General features: G+C 39.4%; 1 protein-coding gene across 1 annotated transcript in view; it reads right to left on the bottom strand.

Annotated features, from left to right (window-relative positions):
- Positions 1–1,825: 1,825 nt before the first annotated feature.
- PARP4 (poly(ADP-ribose) polymerase family member 4) overlaps positions 1,826–20,869 on the bottom strand; it is a gene marked incomplete at its 5' end in the record, with an annotated part of 56,041 nt that continues 36,997 nt past the window's right edge. The window contains 12 exons of the mRNA XM_081953279.1: positions 1,826–2,068; positions 4,294–4,423; positions 5,334–5,436; positions 6,003–6,077; positions 7,567–7,824; positions 7,941–8,018; positions 8,537–8,584; positions 10,963–11,085; positions 11,990–12,085; positions 13,044–13,124; positions 15,535–15,615; positions 18,725–18,895. Coding sequence (XP_081809405.1) covers positions 1,939–2,068; positions 4,294–4,423; positions 5,334–5,436; positions 6,003–6,077; positions 7,567–7,824; positions 7,941–8,018; positions 8,537–8,584; positions 10,963–11,085; positions 11,990–12,085; positions 13,044–13,124; positions 15,535–15,615; positions 18,725–18,895 — 1,374 coding nt within the window. The 3' untranslated portion in view covers positions 1,826–1,938. The remainder of the gene's footprint in view (positions 2,069–4,293; positions 4,424–5,333; positions 5,437–6,002; positions 6,078–7,566; positions 7,825–7,940; positions 8,019–8,536; positions 8,585–10,962; positions 11,086–11,989; positions 12,086–13,043; positions 13,125–15,534; positions 15,616–18,724; positions 18,896–20,869) is intronic.

The raw sequence follows: 20,869 nt of genomic DNA, 5'->3' as shown, positions 1-20,869 counted from the left end.
CCACATGTTTACTGGACCCCTCCTGGTTGGTGCTGGCCTCCTGGGAGGGCTCACGAGGCTGGCTACTGGGACTGGTGAACGCTTCGTTGGGGGAGGGCCTGATGCCGGCCGCCTTGAAAGAGGCGGTGGTCAGGCCCCTGCTCAAGAAGCCTTCTCTGGACCCAAAGGAGCTAGCAAATTATCGTCCTGTCTCCAACCTTCCTTTTTTAGCGAAGGTTGTTGAGAGTGTGGTGGCTCAGCAGTTTCCGCGCCACCTGGAGGAAGCTGATTATCTAGACCCGCGCCAGTCTGGCTTCCGACCCGGTCACAGCACGGAGACGGCCTTGGTCGCGTTGGTGGATGATCTCTGGAGGGCAAAGGATGGGGGTTGTTCCTCCATCCTAGTCCTATTAGATCTCTCGGCGGCCTTCGATACCATCGACCATGGTATCCTATTGCGCCGGCTGGAGGGGTTGGGGGTTGGAGGCACCGTGCTACGGTGGTTCCGCTCCTACCTCTCTGGCCGGACGCAATGTGTGTTGACGGGGGAGCAGAGGTCGACCGCAAGGCCCCTCATTTGTGGGGTCCCACAGGGGTCGATCCTCTCGCCTCTCCTGTTCAACATATATATGAAGCCGCTGGGCGAGATCATCCGTGGTTTTGGGGTGAGTTACCATCTGTACGCTGATGATACTCAGTTGTACATTTCCACCCCAAACCACCCCAACGAGGCTGTCGAAGTGATGGCCCGGTGTCTGGAAGCCGTACGGGTCTGGATGGATGACAACAGGCTCAGGCTCAACCCCTCCAAGACAGAGTGGCTGTGGTTCCCGGCTTCCCGATTCAATCAGCATATTCCATCGCTGACCATCGGGGATGAGCAATTAGCCCCGGTGGAAGGGGCGCGCAACTTGGGTGTCCTCCTTGATGATCGGCTGACCTTAGAAGATCACGTGGCGGCCGTGGCAAGGGGGGCGTTCCACCAGGTTCGCCTGGTGCGCCAGTTGCGGCCCCTTTTGGACCGGGAGGCCTTGCGCACAGTCACTCACGCGCTGGTGACGTCCCGCCTGGACTACTGTAACGCTCTCTACATGGGGCTCCCCTTGAGGTGCGCCCGGAGACTGCAGTTGGTCCAGAATGCAGCCGCGCGGGTTATTATGGGGAGATCGAGATTCTCCCATATAACACCTATCCTGCGCGAGCTGCACTGGCTTCCTGTGGCCTACCGGGTGCGCTTCAAGGTACTGGTTACCATCTTCAAAGCGCTCCATGGCACAGGGCCCAGTTACCTGCGGGATCGCGTCCTGCCCCATATATCCCTGCGATCCATTCGCTCACACAGAGAGGGGCTACTCTGGGTGCCGTCCTCTAGAGAGTGCCAGAGGGCGGTGCCCAGGAGTAGGGCCTTCTCTGTGGTGGGCCCTACCCTTTGGAATGACCTCCCCCCAGACATCCGGACAACAACCGACCTTCGCTCCTTCCGTATGAAGCTGAAGACCTACCTGTTTTGTCAAGCCGGCCTGGCATAACGTTACAATCTTGCCACCCCAGGTCATTTTATAATGGGAAATTTTGTTTTTTAAAGTTTTTAGAGTTTAATATTTTTGGGGTTTTAAATTTTGTAAGTATGCTTATTTATGGACTTATTTTTACCTCCTCTGCACGATATATGGTGCTATCTTGATTATTGCTCTGTACGTCGCCCCGAGTCCCTGTGGGGAGAGGGGGCGACTAATAAGTTCAATAAAATAAATAAATAAATAAATACATAATGAAATACTGTATATAAAGTTAACAAAAAGTACTAAGTTGAATATCAGCATAATTATAATCTTAAATAAGGAAATCAATGATAGTGTATTTTTATTGTGAGTCATGTTCATCAGTAAGAGAAGAACAAACTTAGTAGTGTTCCATTATTAAGAGAAGGAGAAGCATGAAGTTTGTTGTGTTCATTACTTAAATACCCAGGAGATTTTTAGTGGCATCATCCCAATCTTTTCCAAGCTGAAGACGCTGGCAAATACCTGGAAATTCACGGTTAGTTTTGTTTGCCCACTCAATTGCTTTCCTTACTGGATTAAGCGCCCTGTAAACAGTGATGAAAGAAAGGAAAACAGGTAAGAACATTCACTGCAAAACAGCAATCAGCAAAACAGACTCCTGTATATTCATTCAATTACTCCAATCTGGAATACAGGTAATCCTCGACTTATGACCCCAATTGAGCCCTAAAAGTCCATTGCTAAGCAAGGCAGTTGTCAAGTGAATTTTGCCCCATTTTATGACCTTTCTTAACAACCACAGTTGTTAAGTTAAATAACATGGTTGTTCAATTAATGTGGCTTCCCTATTGACTTTGCTTGTCAGAAGGTTGCAAAAGGTGATCACATGACTCTGGGGCATTGCAACTGTCATAAAGGCATGACAGTTGCCAAGCGTCCAGATTTTGATCACATGACCACGGGGATGCTGCAAGGTCGTAAATGTGAAAAATGGTCATAAGTCACTTTTTGTGTCTGTGTGCCATTGTAACTTCAGTCACTAAAGGAATGGTTGTAAGTCAAGGAACACCTGTAATGAAACGCATGATGTGCAGATTGTATTAAAAATCATTCTGAGGCTTCTACGTCTCTAAACAGGATTCACATTTAAATCAAAGTCTAGAAATGCCCAATATAGTCGATACAGAACATTTTACAGCCTTTCATCTGTACCCTGTGAACTTCCTACTCTTTAAATAAATAAGTAAATAAGTAAATCATCATCATCATCATCATCATCGCCTAATTGTAATTGGAGCCCTTGGAGCAATACCTAAAGGGCTAACTTACTATTTGAAAATTCTAAATTTACCTGACTTGAACATTTTGACTCTACAAAAATCCACCCTACTTGGAACAGCTTATATCCTCCGACGTTACGTTAACAGTTAACAGTTACGTTAACAGGGAAAAAATAAAAGATAAAGTGGACAGTGAAAAAACTTGGTTATGGTTAACAACAGGTACATTAAAGAAAGAAACAGAGTCACTAATCCTGGCTGCGCAAGAACAAGCTATCCGAACAAATGCCATTAGGGCCAAAATCGAAAAATCCTCTGATGATGCCAAATGCAGACTCTGCAAAGAAGTTGATGAAACTGTTGACCACATACTCAGCTGCTGTAAAAAAATCGCACAGACTGATTATAAATTGTGGCACAATTCAGTAGCACAAATGATCCACTGGAATTTGTGCAAAAATTATAATATTAAAACAACAACAAACTGGTGGGAACATAAGCCTGAAAAAGTCACCGAAAATCAGATGGTCAAGATCCTGTGGGATTTTCGTATACAAACAGACAAAATACTAGCGCATAACACACCAGACATCACACTGGTTGAGAAAAAGAAGGTTACAATCATAGACATCGCAATACCAGGTGATAGCAGGGTTGAGGAGAAGGAATATGAAAAAGTCGCGAAATACCAGGACTTAAAAATTGAAATCCAACGATTATGGCACAAACCAGCAGTGGTAATTCCAGTGGTAATCGGCACACTGGGTGCTATTCCAAAAGCACTGGAATTACATTTAAAACAGTTAAAACTTGACAAAATCACCATCAGTCAAATGCAAAAAGCTGCACTGCTTGGATCTGCACGTATATTACGAAAATACGTTATGACGTCCTAGGCCCCTGGGTGGGGCCCGACTAGTAATCAATGCCAAATCCGGCGAATCAACTGGCCGCTGTGATACAATCGTATAGTAATCATCATCATCATCATCATCATCATCATCATCATCGCCTAATTGTAATTGGAGCCCTTGGAGCAATACCTAAAGGGCTAACTTACTATTTGAAAATTCTAAATTTACCTGACTTGAACATTTTGACTCTACAAAAATCCACCCTACTTGGAACAGCTTATATCCTCCGACGTTACGTTAACAGTTCCTAGGTCCTTGGTTAGGACTCGAGCTGTTGAGCTACCAACCAGCCCCAAAGGCTGTGAATCTCACCAAAGATTAACCACATAATAATAATAATGATGATGATGATGATGATGATGATGATGATGATGATGATGATGATGATGATGTAGTAGTAGTGGAGCAGAGAACTTTGTGCCAAAAGAGGGATTTCTTAAAATCCCTCAGTTTTTAATTTTAGGTGACATTATGAATTGAGTGGTCATTTTTATATTGCTTTTGAAGGGATACATTTTTCTTACAGGAACTAGAGATGAATGATACTACTAATTATAAGTAATGTGTTTCTAAAACAGCCTGAATATCATATATTTTTTTTGCTCCCAAGTATACCATGATGGAGGAGAGTCTTTCAATTTCATTAGAGATTTGAAGGTAAGACCTTCCAGTTGTTTGAAATATATAGCTTGGAGCACTAAAAGGGTAGCAATCAGCTGCAACAGCTTCTCTTTTCCTTTTGGACCTAGAGAGGGGGGGAAAATGAAACAATGGAGTTATGCCTGTAGAGATTCTCAGTCATCCAGGTCATGGTTGTCCCAAAGGTGCTTTTTTCAGGAGGCAATTGGACTTTCTTGTTTTGTCTTCAACGACCCACTAAAAGGATGCAGATTAACAGCTGTCTGCAAGGAATATAAATCCTCCCAATCCCCACTATCCTGTCAGAGCTGAAGAAGCCTCTTGGATGAGAAGTAAAATGTCTTCAAAAAAAAAAAACACCAAGAAAGTCCAATTGCCGCCGGAAAAAAGTACATTTGGGACTATGGAGATGTGCGTGTTTCATTTTAAACAGCTAATTCTTGATCACACTTGTTAACATAGCCTTATCTGAATCTTGAATATCCAAAGATTTTGATTATATGCATCCCTCATTCCCTGTATATGGGAAAAAATACCCTTAAATAAAGTTTAACTCTGGATAACTACATGGACATCTCTACAATTTTCTTAGCAACCATACAGAAGCCGTTTGCTATAGCCATCTTTCTATGGTGTCCCACTGAAATAAAACCTCTGTGCTAAGACCAAATCAAGTATGTCCTCATCTTGTTGACGTTATTTTAAGAAGAGGTGAAACTACCTCTATAAGGCAGAAGTTCAAATTATGGGGGGGGGGGGAGAATTCAATGTCTGTTGATTGTCATTTTAGAAGACATGAAATTTAATGGAGGATTTTCAAGAATCTATATAAAGTAAAAGAATGTCAATGCATTTTTTGTGTTCTGATAAACAGTGGACCATAGCTAACTTTTCACACTAGGAAGAAGTATTTAATTGGTATCAAATTTGTCCAGTCTTCTCAGAGAATTTGAATAGCCTATTTTTCCCAGATATATTGGAAAGTAGATAGTTAAAATGATTGAAAATGTCCTTACCAAGTGACTGAATTCCATTTTTTGCAAGTGAAACATCAATTAAATGATGCACATCAAGATCTAAAAGCATCCCAAGCTCAGAGGTAAGTTGCCAAAATCCATCCTATAAAATAAAATACCATTCTCAAAATTTGAAAGAATTGTACTTACGTTTTTATAAAGCAAAGTTACAATATTTTTATCCTTTCATTTTTGTGATACAACCTTACAACTAAATAAGGAAACTTGGATATGGATACTCTACAAAATGAGGCATCTTTTGTCACTGAACACCATAAGTCATCATAATGTGGAAGGCATTCCAAATTCATTCTTTTTTGTGATTTCTGCTTTAATAACATTATTTAAATCATTTAAAAATCCGCAGTAATGTTAATAGGAGACACACACACCCCTTCTCACTAGGCAAGAAAAATAGGAAATAATCCAGTACTTCAAAGTTCCTAGAGAAAAGAAATGGAATTTCACCTGCATATACATACACATGGAGAAAATATAAAAACCAACAACCAAATTAAATTTTAAAACCTAACTTCCCATGTTCCCACTTTTTTATCATTACAATTCGACAAAGTAGGTTACACTTGGAAATTGAACCAAATGTAAACATATATATGCTTATTCAAAACTGAACCATATTTTTGTCATTAAATGCAAAGACAATAGTACCTGATTTTGAAGCTTGAAGAGCTGAGGCCAGTCAACAGAAGCTAAGGGAACCCTAAATGATCTGCGAACTCTGTCCTGCAAATTCATAGGAAGGTAGAAAGTCAAAGTAAACAACAACAGATTTGGAAGGAAGAGGATTAAAAATATTTAACATGAACAATTTTGCAGAATAATCTTCAAGTGGTCAGAGGAATATGCATAATTTGCTTTCTTCAAATCACTAAATATAAGTGGGAAGAGAGGAAAAGGAGCAATCCACAGCATCCTTGTCAAAATTAAACCTGTTTGGATGTGGCAGAGGAAGGATTGCCAATAGTTACAATTCTCGTGTTCTCTAAGAATTTTATAAATTCTTACTTGTGAGTATTTTTCAACCATAATTAAATTATCAGATCAATGCTATTTTCAGTAATGATTTCATGATTCACCTTTAGTCAAGAACAAATTAATTTTGTTGTCAACTGATTATATGCTATGAAAAAAAAGCATGAATCACTTTGGGAAATAAAATTAGAAAGGGTAGGTGAAAAGTAATGCCTCCAATGTTATAAGCCCCCAGATAGTAGTGCTAATAGCAATAGCATTTAGATTTATATACTGCTTAACAGTGCTCTACAGCCCTCTCTAAGCTGTTTATAGAGTCAGCATATTGCCCCCAACAATCTGGGTCCTCATTTTACAGACCTCGGAAGGATGGATGTGCTAGAAGCCCTGATGTATTCTTTAGCAACTGTTCTTTCACTTCATTTGGTGGAAGGTGGTTGTGACACCAGGATGTGTTGTTATTGTTTCTGAAATGGAAGCTTATATGGAAGCTTTCACAACATTGTAACACTCAACAAGCCACAGGCTTATGATTATGATCAATAAGTGAAATGTCAGTACCTGGAACATCATCAGAAAATTTTACCTGAAAACCCAGTGCTCAAAGCACAGGCTTCAGCAGAAAAACTCATGCTTCCAGTTTTGGGGGACCTAGATTCACTTAAATTTTCTAAAGCCTGGCACCACTATCAATTCAATGCGCTACACTATCACATTGAAAACCCTGAAAGAATAATTCAGGAGAATTTGGAAGCACGAGGAGGAAATGTTAACACAGTCTAACACTGACAGTCTTCGCACCACACAAGCCACCCAAAAGGCAAATTGTAAAGTTGGATTTCACTGTCTTATCCTATCCATCACACACTCCAATTCTGGTGCATTAGAATTTATACCTTTTCCCAAAATTGAAGGAATTTTTGGACAACTGTTTGACTGGTGGAAAGGACTGTCAGGAGTCGGATGAGGATATAACGTATGGGATTCATTCATGATGGCATTAAGAAGCTTGTGCATCGTTGACAAATGCGTGGTGGTAATGGGGGCAATAATGTGGAGAAATAAATACAGTAGCAATAGAGTTCATTTGAAGGTCTCCTGTTTCATTTATTAAAATATCCCTATTTAAACTAAAGTTATGGAGGTGGATACATTACTTTTCATTCAGCCCTCATATAAACAAAGCATATAAGGACATCCATATTAGAAATAACTGTATTAAATATGTATTACAATTTACCTGGCATGAATTCTCTTCTGAAGATAGAGCTGCATGATGAGTTGTCTTAAATTTTGTTTCAAAAGCAGTCATCTTTCTAGCAGATCCCTTCCTTTTTTTTGAAGGTTTTACTATTTCTCCTTCTGAATGAAAGGAAAGCCGATACTTAGAAAGGCCTTTCTTTTTTGGGAGCAAAACAGATTTACAAGCAAGGTGTCTTTGAGGTTGTCCAAAAGCGATTCCTTTCCTGAGTGGCTCGTACAAGACTCCAGACGATTCCTGAAAATCAAAACCAAGTTTGTAAAGACACTGGCACTTTGACTGAAATATAAGCTGATTATGTTCGATAAGCCCATTGTGGGGTTTGCCCCCCCCCCCCTTATCTGAGCACTGACCTGAACTTGACTCTCAGGGTCTAAAATAGCAGCTGCAGAATAAGAGCAATCGGCAGGTATGGCACAGAAGCCAAACATCTGTGGAGTTTAAAAAAAAATACTTTAGATTTTCTGTTCTTCTGTTTTTGTCTTCATCATACTGTAGTAAAAAGCGGGATAGAGCCCATTAAATGGCTGTCACGGGAGGGGGGGGTGATTTTATTACATTAATTTATTTGATTTTTTTTAAATTAGTTTTACTGTTTTAGATGTGGTTTTTATATCCTGTAAGCCGCCTTGAGTCACCATGGGCAAATAGGCGGCAATATAAATTTAATAATAAATAAATAAAATAAAATAATAAAGCCATTTTCCAACTCTTGAATATTTAAGCCTTTTTCTGAATGAACTGCAACTTGTCAATTTCTATTTTACAATTCCAAAAGCTGTCTCAAACCCAGGAAATACATAACCTTCTCCTCTATCAATTTAAATTATAGGAAAAATACTGTCCTAACAGATTTGCTTAAAGATAATGGTTGATCATAATTTGGTGTTTGACAAAAGATTGGTAGAAAATAGAATATTCACAGACAATTTTTAGATTAACTACTGACCTCAAGTGGTTCGGAGGTAAGATAACCAGATATAAAGTCAGGCTCCAACTGTTAAATAAATATTTGTTAGATTTAGATTAGATTAATAAACATAAATTCTAAATTATTGTTCAGAACAACAGATAAGTTGCTTAAAAGATTCAGGTTACCTGTTTCACAAACATTTTTTTTCCTGAATGTTAGTCATAAAGTTTAAAAGACACTCCAATTTCTATTTTACAAAAATGCAACAAATATCTTTAATCATTTATTTCAAGGGTCTCCAAACTAGGCAAATTAAAGATTTTTGGACTTCAATGCCAGAATTCCTTAGCAGCCATGCTGCCTGGGGAATTCTGGAAGTTGAAGTACATAAGTCTTAAAGTTGCCAAGTTTAGACACCCTTGATTTATTTGTATATGTATATAAATTACACTCTGCTAAGAAAATCGCGTATAGTCAAGGCTATGGTTTTCCCAGTTGCAATGTATGGCAGCGAAAGTTGGACCATAAGAAACACTGAGCGCCAAAGAATTGAGGCCTTTGAACTATGGTGCTGGAGAAAACTCCTGCGAGTCCCTTGGACTGCAAGGCGATCAAACCGGTCAGTCCTAGAGGAGATCAACCCTGACTGCTCTTTAGAAGACCAGATCCTGAAGGTGAAACTCAAATACTTTGGCCACCTAATGAGAAGGAAGGACTCACTGGAGAAGAGCCTAATGCTGGGAAAGATTGAGAGCAAAAGAAGAAAGGGATGACAGAGAACGAGGTGGCTGGATGGAGTCATCGAAGCAGTAGGCATGAGCTTAAATGGACTCCAGAGGATGGTAGAGGATAGGAAGGCCTGGAGAAGCATTGTCCATTGGGTCGTGATGGGTCGGACATGACTTTTCAACTAACAACAATACAACATAAATTAGATATCATAAATAATATACATTTAATGTTCTTTGTTTACACCTACAATTTTGTTCAAGTAATCTTATGTTTGAATTACTCTGTAAGAGATAACACTATTGCAATGATTTATATTCTCCAGAATCAAAATCAGGAATAGAACATATGCTGAATGCTTGGGAGTGTTGAGTGCCAATGTTTGAAATTTCCCAGATTCCTTGCATTCTTTCTGGATTACTCGCTATGTTCCCTTGCTTCCTGGATTCTTCAACTTGCCCCGCTGGATTTCTTGCTGTGCGGCTGTGGTGTTCACAGTGTTGGGCTGGACTATTTGCAGCCAGAGGCTGCTTGAAAAGTGTGTGTGTGCGCGTGTATGATCACTTTGCTCTGGGACTTGCCAGAAACATGGGAGTGTTTGAGGAAATTTGGAGCAATAAAGAGGCAGTTTGAACTGTCAGCCGCCTGTGTTATGTCTGCCGTGCCCTGGGTCATCATAGCTTCCAACCAGAAATACAAACTTTCAGTGTTTTTTTTTTCTTTTCCCAATATTAAATATTTGTGGAATGACAAATTAACATATCACTCACACAATAAACTCTTATATGCTGTTAAAAAAGCTCCTGCAATACTTTATTGCTTCTGCATCTATTTTTTGGGGAGAAACAATATCTCCCAGCATAAAATATTTCACTTTTGCTCCAATGATATTGACTCTTCTAAGTGAATTTATATAGACTGTATTTCAAGATTGAAAAATTTCCTTTTCTGGCTGATTGTTAGAAAAAAAAATTTCTAATGCTATGAACAGTTTGGCATTGGAACCAGTTATTAAGGAAGATGAACTTTGCTTCTCCAGGTATGTTCAGAAAAAAAACAGGTTATATAAAGATTTGTCAGGGATTTTTAAATTTGAATTCCTGCAATAATGAGGGGTATAATTCAGTCCAAATAACTCCTTCCAAATGTATAATCTCTCTAGAACTAATACAAGAGATGAAAAGTATGCTGGGGAAGTTTAGAACACTGTGTTATCGTACCATCCATCTGAATTGTATTACTCGGAATCTGTCCTTATGCAAGTATAGCAATACAGCTTTCCCCAACACCAGGGTCACTGGGAGTTTTACACCATAAAGAATATCCTGCCTTAATTGCTGGAGAAGTTCATCTCCTATCTGTGCATCTATATAGTAATTAGTCAGTCATACATCACAAAAAGTATGTGTGGTTCAGGCAAATCAATTTTGTTCCCACTCCTCTGCCACACAGCCAAAGGAAGACATCATGAGCATTCTGCTCTTCTTCTGAATGGATCTGGTTTCAACTCCAATAAATCAAAACCTTTCATCCTATCTCGGTATCTTCTGAGGAAAAAATGTGAAATAATCTTTGGTTTTTCTTGTTTAAAAGGCTGTCCTCCACAAGTGTTAAAATTGGTCCTTATAAACTTTTTGAGAATTTGAATATACATGGAAGGTGTCTTATCTTTACCAAAGAAGTAACATTAAATCACATTACATTAAAGGGGGGGGGGGGAACAATATACATACCCTACTTTCATTGACCAGAATTTCTTCTGTTGAATATTCTATGTAGGGTAAAATATCAACATCGTGTGTAGCGACAGGCTCGAAGAGATCTAAAGTATCACCCCTTTGGCCTTCATCTGCCTCCTAATTGAGAAGTACCAAAAGAATACATGGGAAGGAATCAATATTGTTAAATATTCAAAGCTAAGAATAGCAGCTAATTATACATTTGCCTTGGAAATAATCCGAAAAGCTAAAAATAGTTCTCTTGGAATCAGCTCCTCTATCCCACTGCCCAAAACTCATCTCTGTTGAAGTTACAACTCTCAGGTTCCTTAACTTTGCTGGTCCCACACAAACTGGATGGCCAGTTTGACATGACAGGCCTTCCCCTAATCTGAGCTCCATCCACATGTATGAAGTTCAAGACTTCAAATGTCTCGCTGGTTGAGAAATTCCAGAAGGTTCTATTGGTAGGAGTACAGGAAGTCATCAACCTATGACCAGAATTGAGCTCCAAACTTCTGTTGTTAAGTGAGACATTTATTAAGTGAATTTTGCCCCATTTTATGACCTTTCTTCCCTCAGTGAACTGCAGTGAATCACTGCAGTTGTTAAGTTCTTCTTCTTAGCATTCATCATGGATACATACTATTGCCTCTCATGCTTTACTCTTTCTAATTCGCTTCACTCCCCCATTCATAATCGGAGGTATCAATTTCTTCAGTATGTGTCTCTGATGGCTAGCATCCTGCCACTTCCTCAAAGCTTTGATTGTTTTCCGGCAGTACTGGTTAGCATGGCTGCCATCCATGCACCACTATTCTGGATTTTTATTGGTTCTTGGTGAAGCATCAAGGGCAACAAAGCAAGGATTAATCATGAATCACTTGTACTTTAATGAATCTACCCATTCTAGAACAGTCTACACCTAAGAGCTAATTTTCATTTCAGATAATTTAGACTGCATGTTCTGATGCCTTCCAGATTTCATAATTCAGCACTACCTTGGAGGGGGGAAGGGTGGTTTGAAGATGACCATACATACCCTTTTTTCAATTGCCACAAAGCTTGTATACTGGGTCACAATGGAATGCTTCAGGCTGAGCTCAATGATGCTAGACTTCATCTCTTCTCTTTTCATCTAAATAGAAAGGCCCAGGCAAATGTTAAAGAGTCTGCAGGGACAAGCAATCTGATATCTATCAGATGATTTGGACTACAAATCTTACGCGCTCCAGCCACCATAGCCAATGGGCTACATTTATAGGCATTCAGGAATTATTCTCCAAAATAGCTAAAGGGCACCCTCTTTTCCTCTTGCCAAACATGTTTCCAAAGTGAAGAAACTGTCCACTATATAGAAGATCTGCCCCCTCAGAATGACTGGGAAAGACAAGGGTGACTGGCAAGGCACAAGAATGCCCCTCTGGAGTCAGGAAGAGGAGGTCCTCTGAAGTGGAATGAGGTAGGAATTCCTGCCACTGTACAATCCTACGGAAAACTCTGCAAATGTCTTCCCAGTATTTTCTCAACCAGACATTAATCAGCTTAACTAGCAAATACATCCATAAATCTCATAACGTGTTAGGGACATAGCAGTACAGAGCCACTGTCAGATGATCACAGCCATTGTGTGGGGAAGAAGCAGAGGTAGTATTCAGCCGGTTCAGACGAACTGCTGGCGGTGGCTGCAGGAGGCTCCACCCACCTGCCCCAATGTAATACGCAAGCACTGTGAATGCACGTGCTCACAAAACGGTAGAGAAGGTAAGTGAATCCCACCGCTGGGAAGAGGCCTCAGCACTATGTATCTTGTTCCAAACTTATTCTATTTATTTATTTAGCAAATTTAGACAGTCACCATCCAAAAAAAACCCCCAACCTCTGGATGGCTCACAAATATAACAACAATTAAAAGTATGTGGTGATGCAAAAAAAAAAACCATAAATAAAAATAAAAACACGAAAATCCCCAGGTTTATAGGAGAACACTTAATTTAATTCCATAAGAGAATCATAGCAATTTTATAGGGGGCAGTCATAATTAAAATGGATAATAAATACAGTGTTACACAGTTTTTATTTTCTTGGGAGCGCACCTCATGTTCTGTTTCGTTTTTATCGAACATTCCTTGTTCATATTCTCTAATAAAGGCTCTTGCTGCAAGTTTGTGGAGTATCTGCACCAGGTACAAAAGAAGACATCGCGATCAGTAATATTAAAGCAATAATTAAATAGTTTGGCCTTGTCTAATGTATATTGAGCAGTTTGTCTCCAAGTGTAAATAGTGTATTGGAAAAGAATTATTCTCCCTATGTCATCAGAGACGAGGCTGCACTTGTGCTGACAAATGTTTTAAAGCATCTTTTTGCCCCTGTATCAAAGCATCGTCTGGACCTCTGGACTGGCAACATCAGTGACGCAATTGGTTCTGTCACTGCTTTTCTCCTTTCATGGCCATATACAGCTTCCAAAGCTCCCAGTTCAGAGTCAAAGGCTGCAGCAGGACAAAAATAGACATCATGGTCTTCATAGATCCCATATAACTGATTGTCCAATTGCATGTAACCATGGTAAATGTCATGTCTCAATAGTATGGCCTTCATTTCATCCTCAGTCCATGTGCTAAATTGTCCTTGGCTGAAGGACCCATGCACTCTCAGAAGAACATAGATGTAGTGTACCTTCCTTCCTGTAGAGAGTAAGGAAGATGATCTTGATGCAGATATGCAGATGCTGTTGCCTAGGCAACAGCTCCAGCATAACTCCATCAAGGTAATCTTTCTTATTTGCCAAACTTCCCAAATCTGCTGAAGAGCTCTTCGGTATACTTGCAATATTAGAATGTAGACTCACCCCCTCAAGATACGGCTCCTGGAAGAACCTGGGATCGTAACAGTCAGGCTCAATACTTTTATAAATTATTATGGTTTTTAAAATATATTTACCATATTTTTCGCAGTATAAGAATCACCTTCCCCCCCCCCCCCAAAAAAAGAGGGTGAAAATCTGGGTGCGTCTTATACACTGAATACAGCATTTTTGGCCTCCCCAAACCCCGCCCCCTTCACAAAAGTGGAGGCCTGCAAAGTGCTCCTGGGGACTGGGGAGGGAAAAAATGAGCAAAAAATGGGCCATTTTTTTGCTCATTTCCCCCCCTCCCCAGCCCCCAGGAGCACTCAACAAGCCTCCCAAAGCCTATGCATGCCATGTTTTTTGTGAAAAATGGGCCGTTTTTTGCCCCCCCCCCCATCCCTAGGAGCACTTTGCAGGCTTCTCAAACTCTCTGTCTTATTTTTCACAAAAAATGAGGCGTGCAGAGGATTTGGGAGTCCTGCAGAGTGCAAAAACTTTTTTTAAAAGTTACCTCTTCAAAATCTTGGTACGTCTTATACTCTGGTGCGTCTTATAGTCCAAAAATATGGTACTTAATATTTTAATCTCTTTATATAGTTTTTAAAATGTTTCTAAAAATATTTTATCACTGTCTATTTTACATATTTTTAGCTTTTAAAATTTATTTTACCTTTTCTATGTTGGTCAATCACCATAATAAAGATTTGATTTAGCTTGGAACGAGAGTTCCTTTCAGAATAAAAGGATTACTGAGGAAAAAGTCCCCACTTCCAAGTAATTCTACTGGATGCAAACAATCTAGCTGTTGGAGTAAAAACCACTTCAAGTAAGTGCTGGAGCCATATCTGATCTCAGAAAACTTCTTTATTTATATTTCCAGACGATTAAATCTGTGTATAGCAGACAGCTTCAACTGATGTATTCCTCTTAACCCAACCTGTTCCTATGGGTCTTCTGCTTTAGGTTCATTCCACTTCTGCTTTCCTCCTAACAGTTAGAACAATTAATCCATGGAACGACTTGCCTCCAGAATTTGTGGGTGCTCCAACACTGGAGGTTTTTAAGAAGAAATTTGTCAACCATTTGTCTGAGTTGATATAGGGCTGTGATTGCAAACCTATGGCACGCGTGCCAGAGGTGGCATGCCGCATCCTCTCTATGGGCACATGCACAATTGCCAGATGCTCTTCTGGCGCATATATCCGCTGACCCGAAAAACGGCCAAATGCAGGCAAAAAACGGGCCATTTTCTGGACTGTTTTGGGGCTGTTTTCTGGGCCATTTCCAGGCCGTTTTTCATTTTTCTGGCCCAAAAATACGGCCTGAAAATTAGCCTGAAAACGCCCCCCAAACAGCCAAAACCAGCCAAAAAACAGACATGCGTGAGCCAGCCAGCTGGTTTTTGAGTTTCCAGTGCTCTGGCTTGCGCATGCACACACATTCCAATTTGGACACTTGGTGCCGAAAAGGCTTGCCATCACTGGTATAGGGTTTCCTGCCTGAGCAAGGGATTGGACTAGAAGATCTCCAAGTTCTCTTCCAATTCTGTTATTCTGTTATTCTCATGTGTGCTGCCTAGGTCCAGTGGACCTTACCCTTTTGGATGTCTTTTATGACCGCATTGTAACTAGAAAAATATTCATCAACAGAAGGGACCCAAGTGCTCCATTTTAAAATAATAAATCAAGAGCTTGAGGCAAGTCTATGGTTTGAGCAATCAATGCCTAACTCACAGTTCCTGTGGTCTTCTGCAGTTCAGATGTAGACACCAGTGTATACAATTCCTGATCATCTACTCGTGCCTTTAAAATGGCCTGAAAGAGGGAAAAAAGCAGAATATTCATTTGAATTTATTATTTTTTAAATTAAGAATGGTGGCATACAAAACATGATAACAGCATGTTTAGCTATTACTTTACGGAAAAGCAACTGCTTCTATTTACAATATAAGCTCCATGCAACATTTATTAAAGTTATTTTTAGATATCTCTTCCTGTTTACAGAGAGTGTGATGCTAATACACATCTGCTGGTAGAATGGAACATTTGTTGTGACTTAATTATGAGAATACACCACACATTTTTTTAAAAAAGTTTTAACTCTAGGACAATAATAATGGCTGTTTCATTTACCAAGGTTTGAGACTCTTGGGCAAGGTAAAATATAAAACGATGGTTATTATGGAATTTCAAAGCAGGCTTTGCATTAACTAGAGCTTGATCTAACGTTATTTTTAAACAAACACTCTAACTAACATATACTGCTGTTTTAAGTCATATACTGCTGTAGGGTAGATCAGAGCAGAAAGAATGAAAGCAGCTGAAATGTGTAAATTCAGTGCTATCTTAAACCAGTGGTGAAATTCAATTTTTTTTTACTACTGGTTCTGTGAGCATGGCTTGGTGGGCGTGGCAGGGAAAGGATACTGCAAAATCTCCATTCCCACCTCATTCTGGGACCAGCCAGAAGTGGTATTTGCTGGTTCTCCAAACGACTCAAAATTTCCACTACCTGCTGAAGTTCACCCCTGCCTTAAACCTGATACATTATGAAGCTCAAATCAATGGCTGACATCACCATGAATTAAAATGTTATGGTAGCAAGTGGAAGAGTATTTTCAGGTTGAGGATTCTACTCGAAAATACAACATTTTCTACAGTTTTCCATTGCTTCAGGAATTCCAACTTTTATTCTATGCTCGATCTACTGTTTTGCTTAATACAGCTCATGGACATAAACAGAATGTGATAATGTTCAGCCATGTTATAACCGCTGTTATTTGCAATTATATGGTTTTATTTATTTCCTATTTGTACAATTCATTAGCCGCCCATCCTACCATAGGGTAACTGGGTGGCTTACAATATTAAAAAGATTTACTATACAAGCAATCTAATTTGTTCACAACATTTTAAGATGTGTGAATTATTTATTCTCCTTTGTTTTGCACAGTTGAGACGACAGTCGGGGTACTATGTACATTTCCAGGTATATTCTGAGAAAGATATTGATGGGTTAGAACAGGGGTGTCCAAACTTGGGAACTTTAAGACTTGTGGACTTCAACTCCCAGAATTCCCCAGCCAACCATGCTGGCTGGGGAATTCTGGGAGTTGAAGTCCACAAGTCTTAAAGTTCCCAAGTTTGGACACCCCTGGGTTAGGACAACTTCAGAGGAAGGCTACAAATATACTAAACAAATGTGAGGCTATGTTCTATGACGATAGGCTGAAGGAAGTTGTTCTGACCTAGCCTTCCCCAAAAAGCACGAGGCAGAGTCCTGGTCCCAACAAAACCCCTTTTATTAAACAAATGTGAATTCTTCTCATTCATATTCAGCAAGGCCTGGCAAATAGTCTTTCAAAGAAATATTTATGACTACAGACCTGGGGTGGGTTCCTGCCAGTTCTAACCTCTTCTATAGAAGAGGTTCCACAAATCTACAGTGCCATTTAGAACCGGTTCCAGCTCCCTCCCCCCCACCCATCGGAACCACGCTTGCCCCGCCCGCCGCTCACTAATTGGCTAGCTCACCAATCGCCCTAGGAGTCCTGTCTAAACCTTAAAGTCTTAAAGCTGTCAAGTTTGGACACCCCTGGGGTTTTTTTTTCTAAAGGGTTAGGGGTGCAAGGGTCTTGTAACTTGACAGCTTTAAGACGTGTGTGCTTCAAATGCCAGAGTTTCTGAGCCAACATTTTGGTTGCTAAGCCAGAGCGTTGTTAAGTGAGTTTCACCACATTTTACAAGTTGGCCACGCCCACCTAGTCACATGACTGGCAAGCCACTCCCTCGGTCACATGGCTGGCAAGCCACTCCCACAAAGCAGGCTACACCTACAGAAGAGGTTCTAAAAACTCACCACTGCTACAGACCTTATCTATTTTGGAAAGCCGCCATGTAAATATTTTCCAAATGAGACGCTGTGCAAGGGAAGACTGGGCACAGAGTCTCTGAGATTCACCGACAGATCTTCACACTCCTGAAGCGAATCTAACAACTGACTGATCGAATTGTTTCCTGCAAAAGCCCACTCCCCTTTCACCCCTCTTTTATTTCCTATGGGAGGGGCCAATCATCTTCTACCTGTGAATTTACTCCCAAGTCTACCCAGATTTCTGAGTTCTTTTTTTCTTCTGGCAGTTCTGCGCATGCGCACACTGGGAACAGAGTCTAGCTGTTCCTCTGCCTCACTGCTGTTGAGCTCCTTAGGCGCCTCTGACGCAGAGCCCTCGTCCAAGTCTTCCCCAGCCTCCAGGACTGGCATATGCTCCTCCCCAACCTCCTCACTCTCCGACTCTGTTGCCAGCTCTGCTAGCTGCTGGCGGGCCACAACAGAAGTTAGGATTTTTAGTCTACAGAAAAGAAAATTGAGGGGAGTCATATCATCAATGTTTGGACGTACCGTATAAAAGGATACCATACAGGAGTTGATCATAAACAATTTCCTGTTGTTACAGAAACTAGGATCATAATAAGTATAATTTTCATGCATAGATCCTCTTAAATATAAGATAAAACTTCCTGATGGTAAATGTGTGTAATAATGAAATAGTCTCTGGACAATTACCTCTTGAGGATGATATAAATTTGGTTTTCTTCCATATCATAGAAGATTGGATTAGATTATCTTTATAGCCCTCTCCAACTCAGTGGAGGTCTGGAAAGTATGATATTCATAGCTTTTGTAATTTTTCTGTTTTCCTATTCCTGATTCTATTGCTTTTCTGAACCATAGAAAATTCTTTATTGGCTTTCTAATTGGTTCTTTTTTTTTTGAAAATCCATGTTTTAAATTATATGTATTATTTAATTTAGATTAAATTAAGTTATTATTTAAATTAAATGCATTTTTCATTCATATACTGGCAATATATAAATTTTCAAAATGGAAAGAAGAGAGAAGCTTCTTTGGACAGCTTTTTACCTCTGTGCAATTGAAGATAAATCCATAGACCAGAAGACGCTCGTGATTAAATAGAGCACTTATCTGAGAAGGGGTAAAACTAAGATTATAATTATCTGCATGATGAGTCTGCCATTCGATGGAAATAGAACTGCATTGTGGAGAAAATATTCTAGTTGTCTGGCTTTTCACCTGCATGGAGATGGAAACAGAAAATTAGGATTTGTTCCATTGGTTAAATCATTTTACATAGAGTAGTACAACAAACTAGACCAAATATGAAGAAATGCTGTCTTATGGGGAATTTCATCAAGTGATTTAACCACATCCATATTTTTTTAATTAATTAGTCTAGAGTCTTGAACATGATAACATGAATTGTAAAAAATGGAAAGGGCTAAAATTATTTTTTTCCAGAGAGCCCTTTGGTGCTCTTTTGATTGGTTGCCGATGTTTTGTTACCTGGTTATGTAACATTTCAGTGCTAGAAGGGAGTGGGGTTTGCTTCTTGTTAATATAAGAATAGCTTGCCATCTCAGTGTTTATGGGGATAGAATAGAATTCTTTATTGGCCAAGTGCAATTGAACAGACAAGGAATTTGTCTTCGGTGCATAAGCTCTCAGTGTACATAGACAATATACATTCGTCAAGAATCATAAGGTACAGCAGTTAATGATAGTCATAGGGTATAAATAAGCATGTGGTTTTCTTCTTAATTGGGGTAATATTTGTCTGTTTGATTGTCTCCTTGGTAGTTCCTTGATTATTGTTTTCTGTTTGATTGCCTGGTGAAATTTCTAGTTATCTGAGTATTGATGGTTGGTGAGGAGCTGTGATTTTGTTTTTTTTGTTTTTAGGTTTTTTTATTGTATCTTTTGAATGTTGCGTAAATGTTGTTTATTTCCATGTACCTGTTGATGGCTGATTTGTCCGAGTGCCAAACTTCCAGGAATTCTGTAGCATTTTTTTGATTTAGCTTCGTCTCTCAGTTTCCCAGTTGAACTACAGTTAAGTCTGTCTATGTGTTATGAAATTAAGGAGTTTTCATCATGCCTTCTGACTGCTAGCTGGTGTTTGCCATTTGTATAAGTCCATGGAGATTCTCAGTCATCCGGGTCATGGTTGTCCCAAAGGTGCTTTTTCAAGAGACATCAGGACTTACTGGTTTTTCTTTGAAGACATTTCGCTTCTCATCCAAGAAGTTCTTCAGCTCTGACTGGATGGTGGGGAATGGAAAGATTTATATTCCTTGAAGATCTCTTGCCATTTGCATTCTTTTAGAGAGTTGTTGAAGCCACTTGGAGGTTCATTTGTGTCCTCAGAGTCACCTGAGCAGTGCAAATGGGTGTGGAGCCTTCTCGGCTGCAGGATGTTTTCCATCCTGTGTCCCCTTCATTGTTTTTTTTTGAAATTTTTTTTATTGTTTTAATTAAACAAAACACACACACACACACACAAACATTCTTCATTACATCTTCCAGAAAGCATGTCGATTGGTTACAAATAAATTTCGTGCGTTACTACCACAATCATTCTTTATACTTCATTCATATTGGATTGTACATTTTAAATAAACAATCTTTATGTATTTTACCATCAATGTACCATCATTCTCATTTAACTATAATTGTTTAAACGTGCTTTTATCTAGAATCATTTAGATTTAAAGACACAACCATATACTGGCATTCATTAGCTATTTCTATAAACCACATGCTTATATCCAATTGCTTTCAGCAATACCAACACATATAAAATAATTAAACATTATCCATTAACATTTCGTTATTATTATTGTAATTATCTAACATTTTTATAATAAATCTAGACAAAGATTTATTAGTAGAATTTATAAGTACCCAGGGGAGATTATATCTTTATAACAAAATCCAAACAAAAAAGTATTAATAAAAATGAATAAATCTTTTTCCCAGGTCCCAATTTACAGTTTATATCCAAATTGTTTTCACTAATTAAAGTTATTATTTCACTATTATTGTCATAATGGACTATCTATTAATGAATAAACATTTTAAAAACAAAAACATTATATAGCATCTACAAGATCCTTCTTATTAATCACCAAATATTAACTAAGTTTTTAATTATCAGCATTCATTGTCAACTTGTGTCTTTCCAGTAACAAAACAACCTTATCTCTTTAG

This window comes from Natrix helvetica (genome assembly GCF_964273705.1).
Source record: "Natrix helvetica genome assembly, chromosome: 4".
NCBI lineage: Eukaryota > Metazoa > Chordata > Lepidosauria > Squamata > Natricidae > Natrix > Natrix helvetica.
Note: the sequence above shows the minus strand (reverse complement) of the source record. Positions and strands in the feature narration are given on the sequence as shown.